Source organism: Sorex fumeus, unplaced genomic scaffold (assembly GCF_029834395.1).
Source record: "Sorex fumeus unplaced genomic scaffold, SorFum_2.1 ptg000098l, whole genome shotgun sequence".
NCBI lineage: Eukaryota > Metazoa > Chordata > Mammalia > Eulipotyphla > Soricidae > Sorex > Sorex fumeus.
This window is the reverse complement of record NW_026606155.1, coordinates 88,513,505-88,536,109: the sequence shown is the minus strand read 5'-3', so window position 1 is coordinate 88,536,109 and position 22,605 is coordinate 88,513,505. Positions and strand designations below refer to the sequence as shown.

General features: G+C 39.6%; 1 protein-coding gene across 1 annotated transcript in view; it reads left to right on the top strand.

The window, feature by feature from the left end:
* The window catches only part of SPG11 (SPG11 vesicle trafficking associated, spatacsin), a 101,502-nt gene that overhangs the window by 35,454 nt on the left and 43,443 nt on the right, over nt 1-22,605 (top strand). The window contains exons 12-20 of the mRNA XM_056134056.1: nt 500-571; nt 1,060-1,187; nt 1,486-1,661; nt 2,559-2,772; nt 9,999-10,202; nt 11,076-11,182; nt 15,042-15,187; nt 17,203-17,364; nt 21,295-21,361. Coding sequence (XP_055990031.1) covers nt 500-571; nt 1,060-1,187; nt 1,486-1,661; nt 2,559-2,772; nt 9,999-10,202; nt 11,076-11,182; nt 15,042-15,187; nt 17,203-17,364; nt 21,295-21,361 — 1,276 coding nt within the window. The remainder of the gene's footprint in view (nt 1-499; nt 572-1,059; nt 1,188-1,485; nt 1,662-2,558; nt 2,773-9,998; nt 10,203-11,075; nt 11,183-15,041; nt 15,188-17,202; nt 17,365-21,294; nt 21,362-22,605) is intronic.

The following is a 22,605-nucleotide window of genomic DNA, read 5'->3' as shown; positions in this document are numbered from 1 at the left end:
CTGTATTGTTCATGTGAACTTTGACATTTCTATTTGAACTTTAATATCTTGTGTCTCTGCTTTGTGGTCCATGGTTTTACTTTGAGAAAGGGAAGTTCTAGAGGTTGGTTTTCTGGACTAAGCTGAAACCTAGTCCTAATCTATATGGTTGGGTTGCCTGTAGTAGCTTTTTGGAGGTAAAGAGTGAAACTATGTATGGGGATGTTATTTGCATTGACCTTGCTTTCAAGTGAATCATAGTATGTATTACAGTAGCCTGCTGTGGTCCCACAGTAGCCTGGCATTTAATCTTAAATTGTTCTAGATGTTGCCTTTAATCTGGTAAAGTACTTAAGGCATTAGGGATAGGCAATGAATGTCTAAGTATAAAAAAAAATGAATGTTTACAAAAGCAGGAAAGTTGTGGAATTCTTAGTAGAGTACTTCTATATCCAACATGTTTGTTCAAAATAGCTTCATTACCAAATACAAGTTACTAAGTTTTCTTTGTTTATTATAGGGCTTTGATGTAAAAGACCAGTTGCTTAGGATATGCTTTTATACAACCGATAAGAGTATACGGAACTTTCTGGTAGGTAAAGGTGACACTATGTAGTTTACTTTTACTAGAAAACCTTGGTGAAGCAAGTTAAAATGTTCCAGAACATTTTAATATTTTGTTAATATCCAGTAAGGAAAAATGACAGTTACTTTATACATAAAAATAGCCATTTTCATTTCTGGTAAAGGAAATTTTGTGTGACTGTATATTAACTCAAAAATTTTAATGTAGTTTTTTGTAGGGACCACATCATTGGAACTGGAGAATGGGGAGGGTTGAGGGGTCCCAGGTATGCTCTTATAGTGCTTGGAGGCCACCACAGCCATACCTGGTGATTCCTTAGGGAATGTGATACCAGGGACCAACTCAAAGGCCTCATACTTGCTAGACATGTGTTATATTATTTGAGTAATTTCCTTGGCTCCCAGAGTTCTTATGGTGTTTAATCTTGTGACATTTATTTTATAAATGTGCTTGATTTTTGTGAAGCCACATCTTTAATTTATCTTTTATTCAAGGTTGAAATCTTAAAAGAAAAAAATTACTTTTCTGAAAAAGATGAAAGAACTATAGACATTGTACATCAAGTTGAGAAGTTATATTCAGGACATTACCAAGAAAATGCGCAGATCCAGTCCTTTCCCAGGTAGTGTTATTAGCTTTCTTTTAAAAATATGAGAAAAGTGGATAGTATCTGTAATTTTATGCACCAATTTCTTATGTGAAACTGAGCTTACGTTTCCTATGAGGGTAAAGCTGTGTCACCTAGAAGGGACTAAGGAATTTCTCATTACTTCAGTTGTCATGTGACCATACATATATTTTAATAAAACAAACCTATAATTAAGAGTATTGAATTAATTATATTTTCCCTAAAGATACATTCTTGAGTAAATAAAGAAATGATACTTTTTCCTCAAATTGAAAAAAAGTGTCACTTTTAGGTTTTGGAGAAAGAAACAAGACTTTTTCAAGCACAAATGTACTTTGGACTCATTCCTGAAGTATGATCAGAAAGATAAATTTAAAAATCAGGATCATAGAATTGTGATAAATTGGGCACAGTGGTGGAATCAATTGACACAAGAGTCTGTCCTTCTCCCCAAGATAAGTCTAGAAGGCAAGTATGAAAAGGCATGAAATGTGGGCATATAGAATGAGAAATTAGATATTGGTATTTGAATTTCTGATATGTTTCCATATTGATTAAATATAAAAATGTGAAAATCATTTGTGAATATTTATTAAAATATAAAATTATAAAATATAATTTACTTATTAAAATATCCATTTGACTTAAAATGCAAGTCACTGAAGTCAGGCCTCCTTTTATCTCAAGCTTTTTGTCAAAAATTTATAATGTGACAATAGGAAAATCATAAATTATATGGTTCAGTAATTTGAGATTTTTTTAAAAGTCATTTTATTTAGTTTTTGGTTTTTGGACCACACATCCCTGAACATGATGCTTACTCCTGGCTCTGCACTCAGAGATCATGCCTAGTGATGTTCAGGGGGACCATATGGATTTCTGGTGACGGACCCTGGGTTGGATGCATGCAAGGCAAGCACCTGCCTGCTGTATAATCACGCTGGCCCCCAAAATTGTATTCTTTATTTTTCCAAATGGTTTTTGAGTTCTTCTTATGTATACTGAGGACTTATGGTTTTGGTGAATAGCAAGAGTTGTTTGAAGAAAAATTCATGTTACTGTTGAAGCCAGAGTTGTTACTGAGAGCTGAAAAGATAAATGAAACATACATCTAATTCCCAATTTTCATTTAACCACTGTGATATTGAAAAGGAATGTTTAGTTCTTTCTCTATTGATCATAAAATGAACAACACAGAAGCAAAAATAGTGAAAGTAGCATAGGGTCTGAAAAATTCATATTATATAAAAATTTACTCAAAATTTTGTTAAAATTTTTTTCTGTTACTCAGTTAATTCTGTGTCAGACACATGTCAGTAGCAATAATACATTGCTATTCTAAAATGTGTTTTCTTCTTAACATAGAGTACAAATCATATTCCCCTGAAGCCCTCTGGAGATACCTAACAGTTCGTCATGATTGGTTAAATATTATCTTGTGGATTGAAGAATTTCTGACCCAGAAGAATTCCATCTCACTCCAGCAGAACAAATGGCCCTCTCTGACCATTGATGTTATTGATCAGAATACTTGCTGTAACAAATATATGAAGAATGAAATTTTGAATAAGCTGGCTAGGTATTGTAACTATGGGGAAGAATATAAGGAAGAGCAATTAAAAAAATGGTGGTTTTTCCTTTGAAATGCATAAATCCATTGCAGTATTGTTTCATAGTATTTTGTTTCATAGTATTTTGAAACTTTAAGGGCATTCTAGAATATTGAGTTTTTAAAATCATATGCATTTCACATAATGTGGTAATGAATAGGCTCTCAATTTCTTTTTGTGTTTTGTTTTTTGGGCTGCATCCGGTATTGCTCAGGGTTACTCCTGCCATTGCACTCAGGCATTACTCCTAGTCGTGCTTGGGGAACCATATGGGATGCCAGGGATCAAATACTGGTTGACTGTGTGCAAGGCAGTACGGTCTTTTCAACCCTACTCTCAAATTCTTGATGTAGGTGCTTCCTAAAGAGTTGTAGTGTGCTTTTGTGTAGAAATGATCGATAGGGCAACAAGGTCAAAAGGGCCAGAGCAGAGATGAAGATAGGAAGATAGTGTTTTTTGTAATATCTCCTACTCTTCTTAGTACTGCTGTGGCTCCTATATGCTATGAATGTCCTTGAACTAGATGAGATAGCTGAATTAAGAAATAGTGAAGTAGCTCTTGAAGAGACAAGTGAATGCTTTACACTTTTAACTTGTTTCTACAAATAAATCTGTTAGCTCAAAATGTAAGAACTTGCCATTTGTGTGGGTGAAAATGGTTATCAGTAATTCCATGTGATTCAACCTAATTTATATTCCTAAGCTAAAAAATGATGTAAGGAAAGTTAATGACTTTTTATTCACTGTCCTTTCCATTGCATCAAATTCTTTTCTTGTTTACTAAAAGTAAAATTTTGTAGAATTTGTGTATTCCTCAAATATTCTGCTTACTATTTGACTTTTTCTTCCTGTTTTTCCTATCACTTTATTATTTAATATAATATGTGGCTTTATATGAATTATAACATTAATGAGCTGATGTTATCTACCACAATACTACAGTATTAGTTTTGTTTTGGTCCACACCTAAAACCTCAAGGTTTTCTCCTGGCTCTGTGCTCAGGGCTCACTCCTGATGATTCTTAGGGCATCAAATGCAGTACTGGGATCAAGTCCAGGTCAGCTGTTTGCAAGGCAAGTGCCTTTAGCCCCTGTATTATCTCTCTGCCATGTTACCAAATTACCAGAAAGAATCATATCCAGATAAAGGAAAACTTAATCACTTAATCACTTAACTTCCCGTTAGTCATCGATTTGCTCGAGCGGGCGCCAGTAACATCTCCCTGTCCCTGTCGCGTGCTAGTATAGCCCAATGGCATCTGTTCGCTCTGGGATTATGAAGAGCCCCAAACCGATCCTTCATGATCTTCACGAAGAAGTCTGACCATCTGAGAGGTGGGCGGCCACGTGGTCTTTTGACATCCCGTGGAATCCAGTCAGTAACAGCTCTAGTCCAGCGGTCATCTTTAAATCTCATTACGTGACCAGCGCATCTGATTTTTGATACTTTGGCAAATGAGACAGCGTCCCTGATTCTTGATCGTCGACAGATGTCGGAACTCCGGATTCTTTCTCTCATTTGAGTGAAACGTGATATTCCAAGCATAGCTCTTTCTATTCTTCTTTGGGAGATCTGAATAGCATTCTCATCCTGTTTGCGTAGGGCCCAGGTCTCTGAAGCATATGTTAATGCAGGAAGAACAGTGGAATCAAAGAGATGTGCCTGGAGCCGGAGGTTCTTCGTCCTCTTAGCTATTCGACTTTCTTGAAGGCGTTCCAAGCCGCTCTCTTCCTCCTGCGCAGCTCGGGTGCCAGGTCATTTGTCATGTTGACTTCTCGAAGTAGGTACACATAGCTGTTGCATTCGGAGATGGTCGTTCAGTTGAGAGCGAATGGGGCATCAGGAACGAGGCTGTTTCTCATAAACATTGTCTTCGTAAGATTCAGCTGTAGTCCTACCTTTCCACACTCACGGTCAAAGTCGGCCAGCATTTGTGCCACTTGGCTGATGTTTGGTGTTATTAAAACAATGTCATCAGCAAAGCGGAGGTGGTGTAATTGCCGACCATCTATCTTCACTCCCATTCCTTCCCATTCCAGTCTTCGCATGATGTTCTCGAGGGTGGCACTGAAGAGTTTCGGTGAAATGGTATCACCCTGCCGAACCCCTCTCCTGACATCAACGATCACTTCTTTGTAGAATGGTGAGATCCTGGTAGTGAATCCGCAATACAGCTCACGGAGGATCCTGATGTATTGGGCTTGAATGCCCTGATTGGCTAGGGCTTCAATGACCGCTTCTGTCTCAACAGAATCAAAGGCCTTCTTTAAATCAATGAACGTTAAACAGAGCGGCATCTTGAACTCCCGAGAAACCTCAATGAGCTTGGTTATCGTGTGGATATGGTCGATGGTGCTGAATCCTTTGTGGAACCCGGCTTGCTCGCATGGTTGTCCTTCATCTAGTGTTCTGCCAATCCTATTTAGGATGACTCGAGTGAACAACTTATAGATGACAGACAATAGGCAGATCGGGTGATAGTTGCCAATGTCATGGATGTCTCCCTTCTTGAACAGTAGTACAGTCCTGCTGGTTTTCCATTGGGATGGAACCTTGCATTCAGACAGGTAGCAAGTGAAGAGCCGAGCCAGTGTATTGATGAGTACTGATGGCAGGTTCTTCAGGTATTCAGGTCTGACCTTGTCTGGGCCGGGTGCTGTTTGTTTCTTTACCGACGAAATGGCGTGTCGGATTTCGGAAGGGAGAACGTTGGGAACAACATATCCATCCTGTGGAATTTGGTATGTCGGCAAGTGGACATGGCTGTCGAAGAGATCTGAAGTCATGGATAATCTTCTCCATTGCCATTCTGGAGGATGTGATGGATCCATCAGGACGTCGGAGGGCAGTCATCTTGGTCTTGTAGTTGGCGAAGGACAGGCGGGCCTTACGAATACTTTTCCCGGCTTCTGCCGCATCTACCAGTACTTCTGCTCTTCTCTCTTTGAGGTCTTCCTTGATCGCATCTCTGCACTGCTTTGCGAGCTCGGACGTTAGCTTGCGGTTGCCTGAGGCATGCGCCAAACCACGCTGGTGAATTAGCTCAAGAGTTTTCAAAGACAGGCATTTTTTTTGTGGCTATCTCTCTCTTGGCGTTCCTCGCACATTCATGGAGGTGCTGAACCAGTCGATCGTATTCCTCGTCAATGTTGTCAACAATGGCATCTTCCCATGTTGCTGCAATAGTGCCAAAGAGTTCCCAGTTGGTGGTCGTTCTGGGAGTTCTCAAACTTTGCAGCCCTTTCTCCCTGCTCTGTGAAGTAGAATTTTGCACGAAGGAGACGGTGGTCCAATCCTGTTCAAAATTTTGGGACAACAGCGACATCAGTCAGGCAAAACCGTCGATTGAATATGATGTGGTCTATTTCATTGTGGAATCGTCCACCGGGACACTACCTCCACTACCCAGCCGTCGCCACACTTCAGGACGCTTTCCGGACCTGTGCGGCCGCTTTGTGGCCGTGCGACACATCATAAGACACTAAATACCCATCTTCAGGAGTTGTCGTACCATATTTGGTAGGGTTCAAATATGGTAACACCTACAAGGGTGATTAGAGGTCTCCCCAAAAGCCTCTATCCCTCTCGGAAAGACTGGCAAGCTACCGAGAGTATTCCGCCCGCACGGAAGAGCCTGGCAAGCTATCCGTTGTGTATTCAATATGCCAAAACCAGTAACTACAACTGGTCTCATTCACCTGCCCCTGAAGTCTTCACCGACATGGCAGCACTGAGAAGGATGAGAAAGGAGAGGCCGACAAAATCTCAAGGCCGACCTAGGCTGCCACAACGAAGGAAGACAAAAATGATCGTCTGTACTTTCAATGCATGTACGCTAGCATCAGATGCATCCATCGAGGACCTGATGGTACAAGCGTGAATGATCAAGTACGACATCATTGGTCTGACCGAGACAAGAAGGCACGAATCTCACCATGCTGTTTTCGACACTGGAGAAGAATTGTTCCTCGGAACATGCGATAAAAGAGGTGTCAGAGGCGTCGGTGTCCTTGTCAACACAAACTTGGCCAAGAGCATTGATTCATTCGAATGCCTAACAACCGGAATCGGACATTTACATTTGAATAGATGTGACTCACTGCCTGCAGTTTCTATCTTCGTTGTCTACGCACCAACATCCAATTATGATGAAGGAGAAATTGAGAAGTTCTACATGAAGCTGGAGAAGTTCTATAAAGAAGACCACACCTTCTACAAGATCATTGTCGGTGATTTTAATGCCAAGATAGGACCAAGAAGATCAGCTGAAGAACTCCACATCGGGACCCATGGCCTAGAATGGAACGAACTGGGTGAGAGACTGTCTGAGTTCATCATGTCGACCAAGACCATCCATGGTAACTCACAGTTCCAGAAGGCAGAATCTAAAGGAAAACATTTGTTAAAATTCAAAATCTATTTTAAATGTAAAGGTAGACACTCAGCAAAGAATAGGTACAAGCTTCCTTAAAAATAATCTTGGCTGGCTTCTTTTTCCCCTTTCCCTTTTTTTAAATAAAATCTCTTTTCCTGGGGGTGGGGGGGTCTTGTCTAGGGATGTAATTTAGTGATAGATCACATGTTTTTCATGTATGAAGCCCTCAGTTCAATCCCTGCCTCTTATACTCCCCAAAATTTTGTACCTGTTTAACTGTTGGGGAAACATCACAGCTCTTTAAATTTGGAACAAGACCGTCTTACTATCATTTTCAAGTTGACCTTTATAGTAAAATCTCAAAAAAAATCTAAGCAGGTTTTCTTGGGGATTTTGACATGCTGATTATGCGGGGGAGGGCGGGTTTAGGCCATGCCTGTCTGTGCTCAAGGCTTGTTTCTGGCTTTGTGCTCAGCAATCACTCTTGGTGGTACTTGGGGATCACATGCAGTGTTGTAATTCAATCAAGGATCAGCTTCATCCAAGGCAGACACCTTAAATCTTGCACTGTATCAGCTCTGACTATAAACATTTTTATAAAAATGCAGACTGTAGAGTACAGGGGCCAAGATTCTTGCCGTTCATGTGGCTGTCTCCAGCATCTCATTGTTCCCTGAGTATAGAGCTGAGAGTTGCCCCTGCAATGCCAAGTGTGCCCCAACCCTCTTCCCCCTGCCAAGAAAGAAAGGAAAGAAAGAAAAGTAGTAGGTGAAGACTATCCTTGAGAAAAAAGTCTTGTCAGTTATCAAATCTTATTCTAAAGTCGTAGCAACTAGGACAATGGGAGTATCAGTATCAGTTCAAAGATAGATAAGTAGATCAATATAATAGAGTAGTGAGCATAGAAATTATGTTCATATAGTCACATATGTTTACCTATGACAAATAGGGCAATGCAGAACAGTAGGGAAAGAGTAGTTTTTTTGATCAATGGAACTGGGATAACTGGAAAACTATACAGGGGAATGCTAAAATTGCATCCTTTGCCTTAGATCATGATAAAATTCCAGGCAGATTTCATTTTTTTCTTTTGATTTTTGGGCTACTTGGCAGTACTCAGGGATAGCTCCCAGTGGTGCTCAAGAAGCCATGCAATGCTGGGGATCTTGCATATAAAACATGATTTCAGCTTGTTGAGCTATCTTTCTTGCCCTTTCATGGTTCTTTACTGTATGTGCTCTCCGTTTCTTACTATAGTGTGAGTGATTTTTTTTTTCTTTCTGCATGGGGATGGGTCTGTTTGGCAGTGCCCAGGAGACAGTGCAGTGCTGGAGATTGAACCTAGGACCCTGCACATAAAGCATGTGTTCCAGCCTATTGAGCCATCTCTCTGGCCTATGTATGTTTATTTAACACAAATTTTAACTAGTATTCCAGCGCACCTTTCTTTGGGGGGGGGGGGGGCGGCTTTTGGGGCCACACCCAGCGATGCTCAGGAATTACTACTGGCTCTGTTACTCCTGGTAGTAATGGTACCATATGAGATGCAGGGGATCAAACCAGGTCGGCTATGTGCAAAGCTGTGTTCAAGGTTCTACCTCTTGTACTGTAGCTCTCTTCCAGTGCAAATTTCTGTTCTTTTTACATAGTTGGTATTAATCAGTGTTTCCCAGCTGGGGCATAGGGTCCCCTGTAGCCCTGTTCCAAGGGTGAAAAGGGTGGGGAGGGCATGGCACGAGACTAGAGGGCCAACCAGTAGGACAGGGGGTTTACAAAGGGAAAAATTTTGAAAAGGGCCATGATCTGAATGTTAAAAAATACTCGTCCAAGTTATTCTACTTTAAATTTCTTTATTTTGGGGACTGGAGTGATAGCACAGTGGGTAGGGTGTTTGCCTTGCACGTGGCTGACCCAGGTTCGATTCCCAGCCTCCCGTATGGTCCCCCGAGCACTGCCAGGAGTAATTCCTGAGTGCATGAGCCAGGAGTAACCCCTGTGGATTGCTGGGTGTGATCCAAAACAAAATAAATAAATAAATAAATTTCTCTATTTTGTACTGCTATTTTGGCAGTAGGTCAGTGGTTTTCTTTTTTTCTTTTAAATATTTATTTATTTATTTTGATTTTTGGGTCATAGCCGGCAATGCACAGGGGTATTACTCCTGGCTCATGCACTCAGAAGTTACTACTGACAGTGCTCGGGGGACATATGGGATGCTGGGAATCGAACCTGGATCGGCCACGTGCAAGGCAAATGCCCTACCCACTGTGCTATCACTCCAATCCCTAGATCAGTGGTTTTCAACTGATCTTTTCTCAGGTGTGAAAAGATTGGAAACTACTGATTAGAGTGTCTAGCCTCAGGAACTAATTACTCTTATGGTTGTATGGTTTCAGTCAAAACCAAGTAATTTAGTTTAGGTTTTTAAAATATTTAAGCTGGGGCCAGAACGGTAATATAGCCTTGCATGTGGTTGACCTGGGCTTGATCCCTGGTCAGTAGAGTCTCCTAGGCCTGCCAGGATTGATCCCTGACTGAGTACAAAGCCAAAAGTAGTACTTTGGGTGTGACCCAAAACCAAAAAAAAAAAAAAGTTAAGCTATATTGAGACCATCATTACACCTTTAACTATAATAGTGTAGAAACTGTTATTGGAATCTAGCAAAAATACATCTCAGAACATATTTGTCAAGTCCATGTTAAAAGTCTTAAATTGTAAATATTTATTTTTCAAGTAATTGAAACTTAATGGAATAGATTTGGCATGCTCTGACTCTGTCAGCTTTTTTTGACTTGTAATTCTTAAATCTGCCCAATAGGAATGGAATTTTTCTTACATCTGAACTACAAGACTTTGAACTCTTCCTTCTAAGACTGAATTGTGTTGGGGGTGTGATGCAAGACTCTCTTCCTATTCAAAACTACAGGTCCAAGGAAGGTTGGGATTTCCATTCTCTCTTCATTCTCTATTGTTTGGAGCACAGTTTGCAGTATCTGCTCTATGTCTATCTTGACTATTACAAGTGAGTACTGGGAATTGATTCATCTTTAAGTGGGTATTCCTGTTTTCTTTTTTCTAACTAATTCTAAGTGTGACATTTAGGATAATTTTAAGAAGTCACACGTAAGCAGTGGTCATCTTCTTGAAATAATTCACCACTTCACCCCAAATTTCACGTTGATACATATTTTAATTCAGTGCTATGGTCAAGTCAGTGCTTGTGATTTGGTTATATTTTTTCTTAATGTTATTCAAAGCTTTAAATAATATTAAAAAGAATTATTTTGAAAGTTGAAAATATTGAAAGTCTGAGCGATAGTACTATGGGTAGGGCCCTTGCCTTGCATACACCCCACCCAGTTCTAGCCTCAACACCCCCATCACTGCCAGGAGGAAGCTCTGAGCAGCACTGGGTGTGGTCCTAAAACAACAAAAATTTTTTTTTTAATGTTTAAAAGTATTTTAAAACTTGACTTGGAATTACACAGAATTTATATTGCTTTTAACATCAAGAGAATGGTAATAACTCTGAATTCATAACCATTGCAAGGTATTTTAAATATCCTCTAAAATGTAAAACAAACTGTTCTTAGCACTAGGCTAAGTACTATACGTGTATTTTCTTACGTAGTCCTCACAAAAACCTCAGATGGTTACTCTCACATTTCCTTCACAGATGAGGAAAAGCAGAATTCAGAAGAGACTATGGTGCACAGCTATTAAATGGTAGAACCAGACTCAGTTCTACTTATGTTTGATTCTGTTGCCCTCCATGTACTGAGAACTTTAACATTTTTTTTGTGTAATAAAACTGTGTTTATTGTCACCTGAACAAGCATGGTTATCTTGTTTATCTTATGTGTTAATCTGAGAGGTTCTGTTTGTTTATATACAGACTTAGTCCATCCAATTGTTCCTTTTTGGAAAAAAAAGAATTACATGAAGCTTACCCTTGGTTTGAATTTTTAGTTCAGTGTCGACAAGTTTCCAGTCATTTAAAAGGTATGGGTGTATACTATATTAAACTCAAAGTTTCTCTGGATAAATAACTGGTCTGTTGAATGACATTTAATCTACAATTCGTTAAGTAAATAATATGACTGTTGACAAATGATTTGACTGTTGACAATAATGTAGATCAGCTTTATTGAAGAGAATTATGGATGTTAGCTTCTTGCTAGCCAAGAAAGGCTAGACTTGGAATAGACTTTGTGTAGTTATGTTCCCTTTCACCCTTAGCCTTGTACTCCATTTTCTTTGGCTTTCTCTTTTTAAGTTTGTTTTGGGGACCACACCTGGCAGTGCTCAGGGCTAATTCTGGCTCTGTTTTCAGAGATTACTCCTGGTGATCCTTGGGGACTATATTGAACTGGGGATTGAACTGGGATCAGCTGCATGCAAGGCAATTACCTTAACCTCTGTATTATCTCTCTAGCCCCTCTCTTTAAAAAAAGTATATACATAATAGGGTTTATTTTTATAGGGGCATATGAGTTTGGGCCATGCACAGAAGGTTCTTGGGGCTATTTCTTGGTCTGTGCTCAGGAGTGACCTTCATTGGTGTTCAGGGAAACTTGTGCGGAGGATTGAACTGGGGTTGACAGCATGCTAAGCAAATTCTTTTTACTGTCTGGCCCCATTTTGTTGTTGTTGTTGTTGTTGTTGTTGTTGTTGTTGTTGTTGTTTTTGATGTTTCTGGGGTCATATCCAGTGTAGTCAGGGTCTTTTCCTGGCTCTTTTCTCAGGAGTGACCTCTGTATTTATGGTAATATGTGGTGCTAGGAACTGAACTGAAGTCGGTCAGGGTCAGTTTCCCTTCATCCCCATATTGTCTCTGTCCTTTCTTCAGATTTCTCTTGTCCTAGTTTATCATAGGCTGAATTCCTGCTCTCCAGTAGGCTGGCATGACTTTTTCATGAGGAAGTGGTCATTCAGGAACCTGTTCTAGATCTTTTTAATAAGGAACACCATATGGAGTAGAAAGTACTGCACCCTATGTGTGGGATGGTTCCATTTTTCTGCATTTGTGCTTCTGATGGCAACCCTAATTGCATAGAAATGCCCTGTGATCTCTGAAGGCTTATCTGGTGTTTTTCAGAGATTGGGGAAATGGAATGTGGAGAGCCACCAGACAAGTAATGTCAACAACCAGACCTTCACTTTTATGTCAGGCCTAGTTTCTCTCCAAATAAAGAATTGCTATCATTGTTTTAATTTAGACACTGATTTACATAGTTGTTTACAAGTAGGTTTTCAGGTTTCCCCACCACCCTGTCTCCTTCCTCTGCCTCTGACCTCAGGTTCCCTCCCATCCCCACATCCTGACTGACAGATACAGTTTTAAGTTTAATTATTGTGTTTGCATCCAGTGCTTACAGTAGTGTTGGGTCTCATGGTTTAGATATACAGATACTTTGCCTCTTTTTTTTTTTATTTTGAAGTAAAACAAATTTATTGGGGAGATAAAGAGAAGAGAGAAAGAGGGGGGAGAGGAGAGGAGAGAAGAGAGAGAGAGAGAGACAGACAGACAGACAGACAGACAGACTTAAGAGAGAACATGGGCTTCTCCAGAGTGGAGAAAGCAAAAGTATATAGCCCAAGCAAGGATTTGTGGGACATCTACCCAGAATGGGGAAGTGTACCCCAAAGTGAGAAAGTATTTCTGGGGGTGTGGAGGGGGTGAAGTGAGTAGGGTACTTGCCTTGCATGCAGTTGACCCAAGTTCAATACCTGGCATCCCATGTGGTACCCCAAGTCCCACCTGGGGTATGAGCACATGAGCCAGATCTCATGATGATGATCTCTGAGCACAGAGCCAGAAGTAGGCCTTGAGTACTGCCAGGTGTGGCCCCTAAACAAACAAAAACCAAAAAATATATAAGGGACATGCAAGTAAATGCATCCATAGAGTAAGGTAAACATACATCTCAAGAGGAGATACAGGCAAGTGCTGACTTTTTTTTTTTAATTAAATGTGAATTTGTGGAGTTTTATTTTGGGGTGCTGATGATAAAATAACATATACATTATAGAGAAATGGGAAGCCACAACTTTAAGAGAATCATGTCTCTGTAGGTAAAAAGACTAGGTAGATAGGAAGATTATCACTAAAGGTAACTCTTGATACTATTTTTAATGTAATTTGTTCCAGTTATTTTGTGCTTCTAAATGCGATTTAAGGTGCTGAAAAAGTAGTTTAGGAGTTTAGGTGCTTGCCTTGCATAGAACTTGCATAGAACCAGCTAGCTCTGGTTCTATCCCCAGTACCACATGAGATACCCAAGGCACAGAGCCAGGAGTAAGTCCTGAACACCACCAGGTGTGGTTCACCCCAAGCAAAACAAAATGAAAGAGGTTTTATTGTGTACAAATAATTTTATTAGTTTTAGACATCATTTGATACTTACGTAGCAGAATGATCCCCACAATAAGTCTGGTTAGCATTCATTCTCATACATAGTTATGAGATTTTATCTTGTGGGAAGAAATGTTTAAAATCAGTTCTTAGCAGCTTTTATATGTGCGATACAGTGTTACTTTTTTTTAAAAAAACGTTTTTGCCACCTTTATTTAAACACCAACATGGCCGACCCGAGTTCGATTCCTCCGCCCCTCTCGGAGAGCCTGGCAAGCTACCGAGAGTATTTTATATGCCAGACACAGTAACAACAAAGTCTCCAATGGAGACGTTACTGGGCCCGCTCGAGCAAATCGATGATCAACGGGAGGGCCTTACCTTTACCTTATTTAAACACCATAGTTCACTAAATTTTTCAGGATGATTAGTTATAATCATTCAGTTTTCCAACACCAATTCCACCACCACTGTCACTTCCCTCCACAATTGTCTTCATTTTCCCAACAACCCCTCAAGGCCCTAGCTGGCCCACAATAATTTATATTGCTTGTTACCACTAAATGACTAATGGAATGATTTTAAAAAAAAGTACTTCACCTAAGAGAAAATTTGTGAAAGTTGTATTGTTGCTCATTAAGCCTTCTATATTAAAGTTTTTGTTAGATTATTTGGCTTATACTTTACAGTCCCATCCAGTCTTGTGTGCTACTACTGAGATTGTTAGTGTTGGCACTACAGAACAATAGTAGCTGTAGTATACTCATGTCCTTATGAATTATTTATTCTTTTTTGGTGCCAGGGATTGAACTCACAGCCTGATATGTGAAGTAAGTAGTTTGAGATAAGTCTGGGCCAAGATTTTTATTTTATAACTAGAAGTTGGTGCCTTTTCACTCCCTTCACCCAGTCACCTTTGCCCTTAGCCTTGGCAACTGCCAGTCAGTATTTAATTTTTGTTTTAGATACCACATATAATTAAGGTCATACAGTATTTTTTTCTGACCTAACCATAATCTCTTTCGAGTCTATCCATAAAAAATTTCCCCTTTTTTAATGGTTAAATATTTCGCAGTATGTCTTAGTCATTAGGATATAATTTGTTCATTTTTTAATCCCTCATTACTACCTTTCTCATTTCTTTTTTTCTTTGTTTAAAGAAACGTCTTATTTTTATTTTTTTTTATTTTTTGCACCTTGCCCGGCAGTGCTCGGGACTTACTCCTGGCTTTTTGCTCTGGGATCACTCCTGGTGGGCTCAAGGGACCAGATGGGGTGCTGGGGAATCAAATCTGGGTTGGCCACGTGCATCTTACCTTCTGCACTGTTGCTCTAGTCTCAAAGGTTTTATTTTTATGAAGAACTACTCATTTATTTATTTTGTGATAGTGTCTAGTTGCATTTAAATTTAGAAAGGTATGCTATGAGTAGAGTTCATTTTTTTCTCTTATAAATGCTTAAATCTTAAGTAATGCATCACTAGAAAGAAAACTTTTTATTTTTCAGATCCAAAATTGATTTTCCAGGCTAGTCTTGCAAATGCTCAGATACTGATTCCTAGCAATCAGGCTAGTATAAGCAGCATGCTATTGGAAGGACATACCCTCCTGGCACTTGCTACCACAATGTATGGCCCTGGGGGTGTCAGCCAGGTATGGACAACACTTGTACTTATTATGATGAAATAAGACTAAATTTTGCAGAAATATCTATGAATTTTCTATATCTCAGTTAATATTAAAATATTTAATTTGCAAGTTTTTAAAGAGCATTAAACAGGGTGAATTTCAAATTTAATTTCAGATCATTTAAAGTTGAAAGGCATGTGGTAAAGATCCATCCTTCCTTCCTTCCTTCCTTCCTTCCTTCCTTCCTTCCTTCCTTTCTTTTCTCTCTTATACCCCAGGTATGTTTTCATGATAATAATTGTCCCTTGGATTAAGTATACTTAAGATCTGTGTCTTGGGAATTATTCTTTATTGTTTGCCCTCTTAAAGGGGTAAAAAGGAAATAATAATTTTTACCCATATAAATTATTTTTAAGAACTCAGTAAAAATTTACCTGTTTTTCCTTCTTTTGAAGTATAATGTACATTGTTCAAAGGAATTTGGTGCTATAAGCATCTGATTTTCAAAAGCTTTTCACTGATGCTGAATTAATCCCATCTCTTTTAGATTACTGCATATATGCTATATGTTTATTCCTCTGTTTTTATTTGCTTATCAAAGAATAACTTACTCCCAAGGGGGAATCACCTAGAAGTCATCTAGTCTTTTTAATCTTTTAAAATATATTTAATATTTAATGTTTAACTAAGTACCATACCCAGAAGTGCTCAGGGGGTTAGGCGATGCTGGGGCTAGAACTCAGGGCCTCGCACATGCGAGGATGTGCTCTGCCACATGAGTTATCTCCTGATTTCAGGAGATAAATTAATTTTTTTAAATGAATTTTTAATTTTTTTATTGAATCACCATGAGATACAGTTACAAAGTTTTCATGATCAGATTTCAGTCATTCAAAGTTCCAATACCCATTCCTCCACCAGTGTACGTTTCCCACCACCAATATCCCCAGTATCCCTCCTGCCACCATCACCCCCAGCTTACCTCTGTGGCAGGCACTTTTCCTTTCTCTCTCTCTCTCTCTCCCTCCCTCCCTCCCTCCCTCCTACTCTGGGGCATTATGGTTTGTAATACAGATACTCAGAAGCCATCACGTTTGGTCCTTTACCTACTTTTAGCACATAGCTCCCATCCAGAGCGATCCCTTCCCAACATCATTGTCATAATGGTGCTTTCTCTATTCCATCTGCCCTTTCCTCATCTGCCCAGCCCTTGAAGCAGACTTCCAACTGAGGATCAATCCTTCTGGCTTTTGTTTAAACTGTCCTTGGGTATTCGTTTCATACTATGTTTTTCTATGTCCCACAAATGAATATAGTGATTCTATGTCTATCCCTCTCCTTCTGATTTATTTCACTCAGCATGATACTCTTTATGTCCATCCATTTATAAGCAAGTTTCTTGACTTCATTTCCCCCCTAATAGTTGTATAGTATTCCATTGTGTAGATGAACCATAATTTCTTCAACCAGTCATCTGTTTTTGGGCACTTGGGTTGTTTCCAGATTCTGGCTATTGTAAATGGTACTGCAACAAACATATAAGTACAGTTGTCATTTCTGCTGTGTGTTTTTGCACCCTGCGAGTATATTCCCAAAAGTAGTATTGCTGGGTCATATGAAAGCTCATTTTCTAGTTTTTTTGAGGAATGCCCATATTGTTTTTCCCCAAAAAGGCTGGACCAGTTGGCATTCCCACCAACAATGAATGAGAGTTTCTGGTGCTTTACAAATTGACTTCTTTACATGAAGCTATAAAACCACTAGTCTTGCTCAACTTTCTAATTTTGGAAACTGAGCAAGAATTTGCTAATCTAATTTTGGAAACTTTTAAAAAGGAAACTGAGACCTGATATTAAATGTCTACCCCATAGCAGGTTTAGGTTGGCACAAAAAACAGAACTATTGCTTTTTACCACTCATTGTGCTATTTTCACTATCATATACTCTTTCTGTGTTCATCTTATTTCATAGATTTTGTGAGAATGTACTTAAGTTCTAATAAGAAAAAAAACAGTATACTTTGGTGTCTTTTTACTTAGGTTGTTCAGAATGAAGAAAATGAGAACAGTTTGAAGAAAGTGGACCCCCAGCTACTGAAGGTGGCATTAACTCCTTATCCCAAGTTAAAAACTGCTCTCTTTCCACAGTACATTGCCCCTAGTATCCTGCCACCAGATATCACACTCTATCACCTCATTCAGGTACAGTATTTGGAAATATGAGTCAAGGTTCAAACAGGTCAACAGAAAACGCTCTAAGTTTTTCAAATGTAATACATTTAGCATAGGAAATTACACATATCAAATGATAGCAGAATGGAGAAACCAGTGATAAGGCAACCCAAAATTGGGCTAGGAATGTAGTTTAGTGGTAGAGCACTTACCTTTCATATGTGAGGCACTGGTTTCAATTTTTGGCACCACAGAACAAACAAAAGTTAACCACAAAATTGACAAAGAGGACCCTCAACACCCCTAAGGCCGCAAGAACAGTACAAAGGGAGATGTTATATGAACTCAGGAATTTGAGTCATCTCTCAAGGCTCGTAACCAGGCTTTCTAATGGAACCTGGGAAAATAAAGGGTAGGGACAGATCATGGAAGAGATACCTCAGATAACATTATACAGAAAAATGTCTTCGTGTCTTGGTTTCTCTCTTCTCCCCACTTTGAATCTGCCAAGGTACCTAGCTAGATAATACTTACTGATAGAAAAGGAACAAAGTGGGTTGGGAAATAAATGTAGATCTCTTGCAGAATGGGCAAAGTATGGAAAGAGTGGAATTGGCATACAGGTAGTTGACCAGCATACCTGTCTGCTGCTTTTGTCAAAAACTGCTCCCTCTGCCTCTGATAATATTTTTTTTTCTTTTTGGTTTTTGTTTCGGGCCACACCTGGCAGTACTCAGGAGTCACTCCTGACTCTGCACTCAGGAATTACTCTTGGTGGTGTACAGGTTACCATATGGGATTCTGGGGATTGAATCCAGCTTAGCCTCATGCAAGGGAAGCACTCTCTCCATTGTACTATCACTCTGACCCCCTGCCTCTGACTTTTTTTACTGTCTCTTAGTGGATTGGGCTATTTCTGTCAATCAGTGCTTCTTAAAGCCTTTTTCAGGACAGAAAAATGTAAGAGAGGGTCAGGGAGGTAAATCACAGATCTGGGGTGATTACTTTTCATATAGGAGGCCCAGGGTTTGAAACCCAGAACTGCATGTTACATCCCTCTAGAACTATTAGGAGTGACCCCTGAGCATATCCCAAGTAGTGCCTGAGCACAAGGACGTGTGACCCCAAAACCAGAGAGGGAGAGTACTAGGACTCCTCTGTTGAGAAAGACAATTACATTGCTTATATTTCAAAAGAATCTACTCATTCTTTGAAATTTATTCAAGAATCCTCAGATAAGAACACTCTGTCTTATTGCAAAAGAATAAATTAAAACAATTTCTCCCTGGTATGCACATTATCTTGGTGTCTTTAATTTGATATAATTGCTATAGTCTTATCAGTGTGTAAAATCTCACTCTAATGTGAGATAAGATATAGACTAATGTTATTAAATAATGGCTTCCCAGATGGGTGTCAGTGAACTGCTTGTTGCTGGCATGTGGTATTAGAATCTTGTCCTGAATTTAAAACTCCAGGCACACCTTGGAAATATTGCAAGCTTTATTTCAGACCACTGCAATAAAGTGAGTGCTGGTAAAGCAAGTCACATTTTAAAAAAATTTCCCAGTGCATATAAAGTTATATTTTTACTATAATCATTAATTGTGCTTTAGTTTTAGATCTAAAAAGTAAATGTGGCACAAAGCAGGAAGTGATCACCTGCTGTTGGAGAATGATGCAGATTGACTTGGTTGGTAGATGTTGGTAGATGCTACAAGCCTTCAATTTGTAAAATACACAGTATTCATGAAGTGCAGTAAGTGACATGCAGTAAAATTAGGCAGTGTGCCAGGAAGATAGTTCAGTGGGCTGGAGTGCTTCATGAGTCTTGGATTTAGTCTCCAGCCCCACATGGTCTCCTGAGAACCACTGGGAGTAACCCCTAAGCACTGAGGTAGGAGCAGCCCTGAGCATCACCAGGTGTTGCCCCAACACTGAAAGAAAAAAAGAAAGTAGATAAGTCTATATATGACAAGGCACACATTTAGTTCAGCAGACTCCCCTTCATTCCCCCAACCCCCTCAGTGTGACAAGTCTTTGTTAAAGACAAGCAGTGTACTCAGTTTCTATTTTGGCGCAAGACTTTGTTTTGTTTTGTTTTGGTTTTTGTTCATGGCCACACCCAGCAGTACTCTGGGCTTGCTCCTGGTTCAGTGCTCATGGATCATTCCTGGCTCAGTGCTTGGGAAACCATGTGTGGAGTTGGGGATTGAACTGTGATCAGCTGCATGCAAGGCAAGCATCTTTACCCCTGTACTATCTCTCTGGCCCTGCACAAGCATCTTAATGCAGATCAGCACTTTGAGTTGCAGTGGTACAACTGTACTTAAGTGAATTATGTCAAAATATAGCTTCATACCTAAAGTGAATTCAGTCAACATAAAAAATAGTAGTTTGAGTTTGTTCTTTGTTTTGTTTTCAGGTTAACAAATGTGTGTTTAGTCCTGTTATTTTGGGACATATATTCCTTTTTCTTCTTTTCTTTTTTCTTTTTTGGCCACATTCAGTAGTGCTTAGGGCTAGTCCCAGGCCTGTTTGGAGGGTTGTTTGGGTGGAGCCCCTGTGACCATTCAGGTGACCATAAGCCAGTGATCAAACCCTGGTCTCCTGCATGTGAAGCATGTGCACAGCGTTTGAATTGTCTCTCTGGTTCTACCCTTAATCCATGACAAATTTACTCAGTTTGAAGTCAAAGCTATTCTTCCCTTAATTATCTAAATCTTGACTTGATAGTTGTTTCCTATTTCTGATACCCCCTCCAATATGTTTATCATCTTTCCTAGAGTATTTGGTCTAGACAGATTTTATATCACCTCTGCTGTCTGCTCTCAATCTTTTTCTCACTGATTTGACCTTAATCTTGTTTCTTCCTTTGTATTTGCTGATGTTTTGCTTAGTCACATTCCTTTAAAACCTTGATCTTCCTCTGACCTGCCTTTAGCTTTTCCAGTTATGATTACTTAGTACCATTTTCTGACCTCAGACCTTGCCTTTTGATTCTGAAAGTATTTCTAATTCCATTTTACATCAGAATTTACTACACCTCTGCCGAAACAGTCTACTCTGAGGACATAATTTGAAATATGGGAGAGTCTTTATTATTTTTTTCCCTTGTGCCTCAACTATTGTGTCTAGCTCTTTTCCACTTCTAAAGACTCTCCCCACTTCAGACATTAGCATGAAGGTAGGTGTGGTAGAGTAACACTATCTGCCTAAGACATCACTATAAACTCTGAATCAGGGTATCTCAATAATAAAAACAAAAAAGCAAACAGCTGGGGCTTTACCACCCCAGTTTGTGCTTTACCACCCCTTCCTCCCTAGTTTTTAGCTTGAGTTCTATTTTTACAATTTTGGTAACTTGGTGGTGCGGGTAAAGCGTGCAGTCAGTCATTGAGCTCTTGTGCCAAACAGCCTCTATTCTGTTGGCAGTATCACAGGGTTGTTTGCTTTTATTTGCATCTTGTTTATTTATTTATTTTGCTTTAGGGGTCATACCCAGTGATGCTCAAGGGTTACTCCTGGCAGTGCTCGGGGACCATATGGGGATGCTGGGGATTGAACCCAGGTTGGCCTCGTGCAAGGCAAATGCCCTACCCGCTGTACTATCACTCTGACTCCGGTTGTTTACTTTTTTATTTGTTTTTATTGAGATACCCTGATTCAGAGTATTATGGTAATGTTTTAGGCAGGTAGTGTTACTCTACCACACCCACCCTCATGCTAATGTCTAAAGTGGGGAGAGTCTTTAGAAGGAAAATAACAAGTTCTCTTTTTATTAACATATGAGTATATCATATAGTATATCATACATATGTTCATTGTGCTCTGAGAATTTATGTCCTGAATTTTTTTAATTGTTGTGGAGACAGGAAACATACTACCTATGAAGTCCTTTCATTTAATTTTGTTTATTCACTTTTAAGTGAGTTAACATTTGACTTTTCTCTTTTTCAGTCACTGTTGCCCTTTGATCCTAGCAGATTGTTTGGCTGGCAATCTACCAACACACTCGCAATAGGAGGTAAATTATTAGGGTTCTACTTACTTCAGAAGTATTTCAGCAGTGTTGATAATAGAACCAATCAATTTTTTTTTCTCTGCTTTCTACCTTAAAAATAAGGGTCTATTCTTTTTTTTTTTTTTTTTCTTTTTGGGTCACACCTAGCGATGCACAGGGGTTACTCTTGGTTCATGCACTCAGAAATTACTCCTGGCCATGCTTGGGGGACCATATGGGCTGCTGGGAATTGAACCCAGGTCAGGGCACATGCAAGGCAAACACCCTGCCCGCTGTGTTATCACTCCAGCCCCAAAGGTATATTCTAATAGAAAATATTTTCCAGGAAACTGAATAGAACATTGCAAGTTTAAAGTCATTATATTAGTGCTGTGCTTGCTGGAAAATATAATCTATGTTTTATCTAAAAGTTTTATTTCTTTCGAAGTCCTTCTTGTTTTTAATAGACTATTATGAAGGGCAGGAAAATTATGAACATTAGACAAATCCTGGGTCTACCATGTAATTGCTATATGGCTTTAGGGAAGTCATACTTCTCCAAAGTTCTGCTCATCAGTTTTCCATAAAGTCAGGGTAGTGATAGTATTCATCTGATATGCTACATGAGACTGAAAGGAGATAAGGTACTAAAGAAACTCATGATCAAAGATGTGGGTCAGTGGTAAGGTACATGTCTCATATTTGTGAGACCCTAGATTTAATCTCTAGCATCAGAAAAGTAAAAAGCTCTCAAAGTTCATGGCTCCTAGTATGCACCAGATGAACATATTTGTTATCATTGTTAGGCCATAAGAGTTTCACTTTAGGTCAGGAGGTAGTACGTTGATTAAAGTGTCTTCCTAGCATGCACCTGACCCAGCTTCAGTTACTGGTACCACTGGTCCCCTGAACATCATTGTGGGTTGATCTTGGAGATCTCCAGGGGTGGACTGGGTGATCCCCATTACTACAGGGCCTGTGTAGCTTTGCATCCTTGGACCCTTGATTTGAACCATCAACCTAGTTCCCTGAAAATTGCCAGGGCAGTCCCTGGACTCCATGAGCACTGCTTGGGAGCCCTCACCCCCCAAAAAATTTCTGACTTCTGGAAGGTTGCACCTGGCTTTGTACTTGGAAGCATCATGTGGTGCCAAGCATCTAACTGGGGTCAGTCATATGCCAGGTATGTACCCTAACCCCTGTATTATTGCTAACTCCTGTGCCTTTTTTTTTTTTTTATCTCAACAGTTCTCAGGGCTTACTCCTGT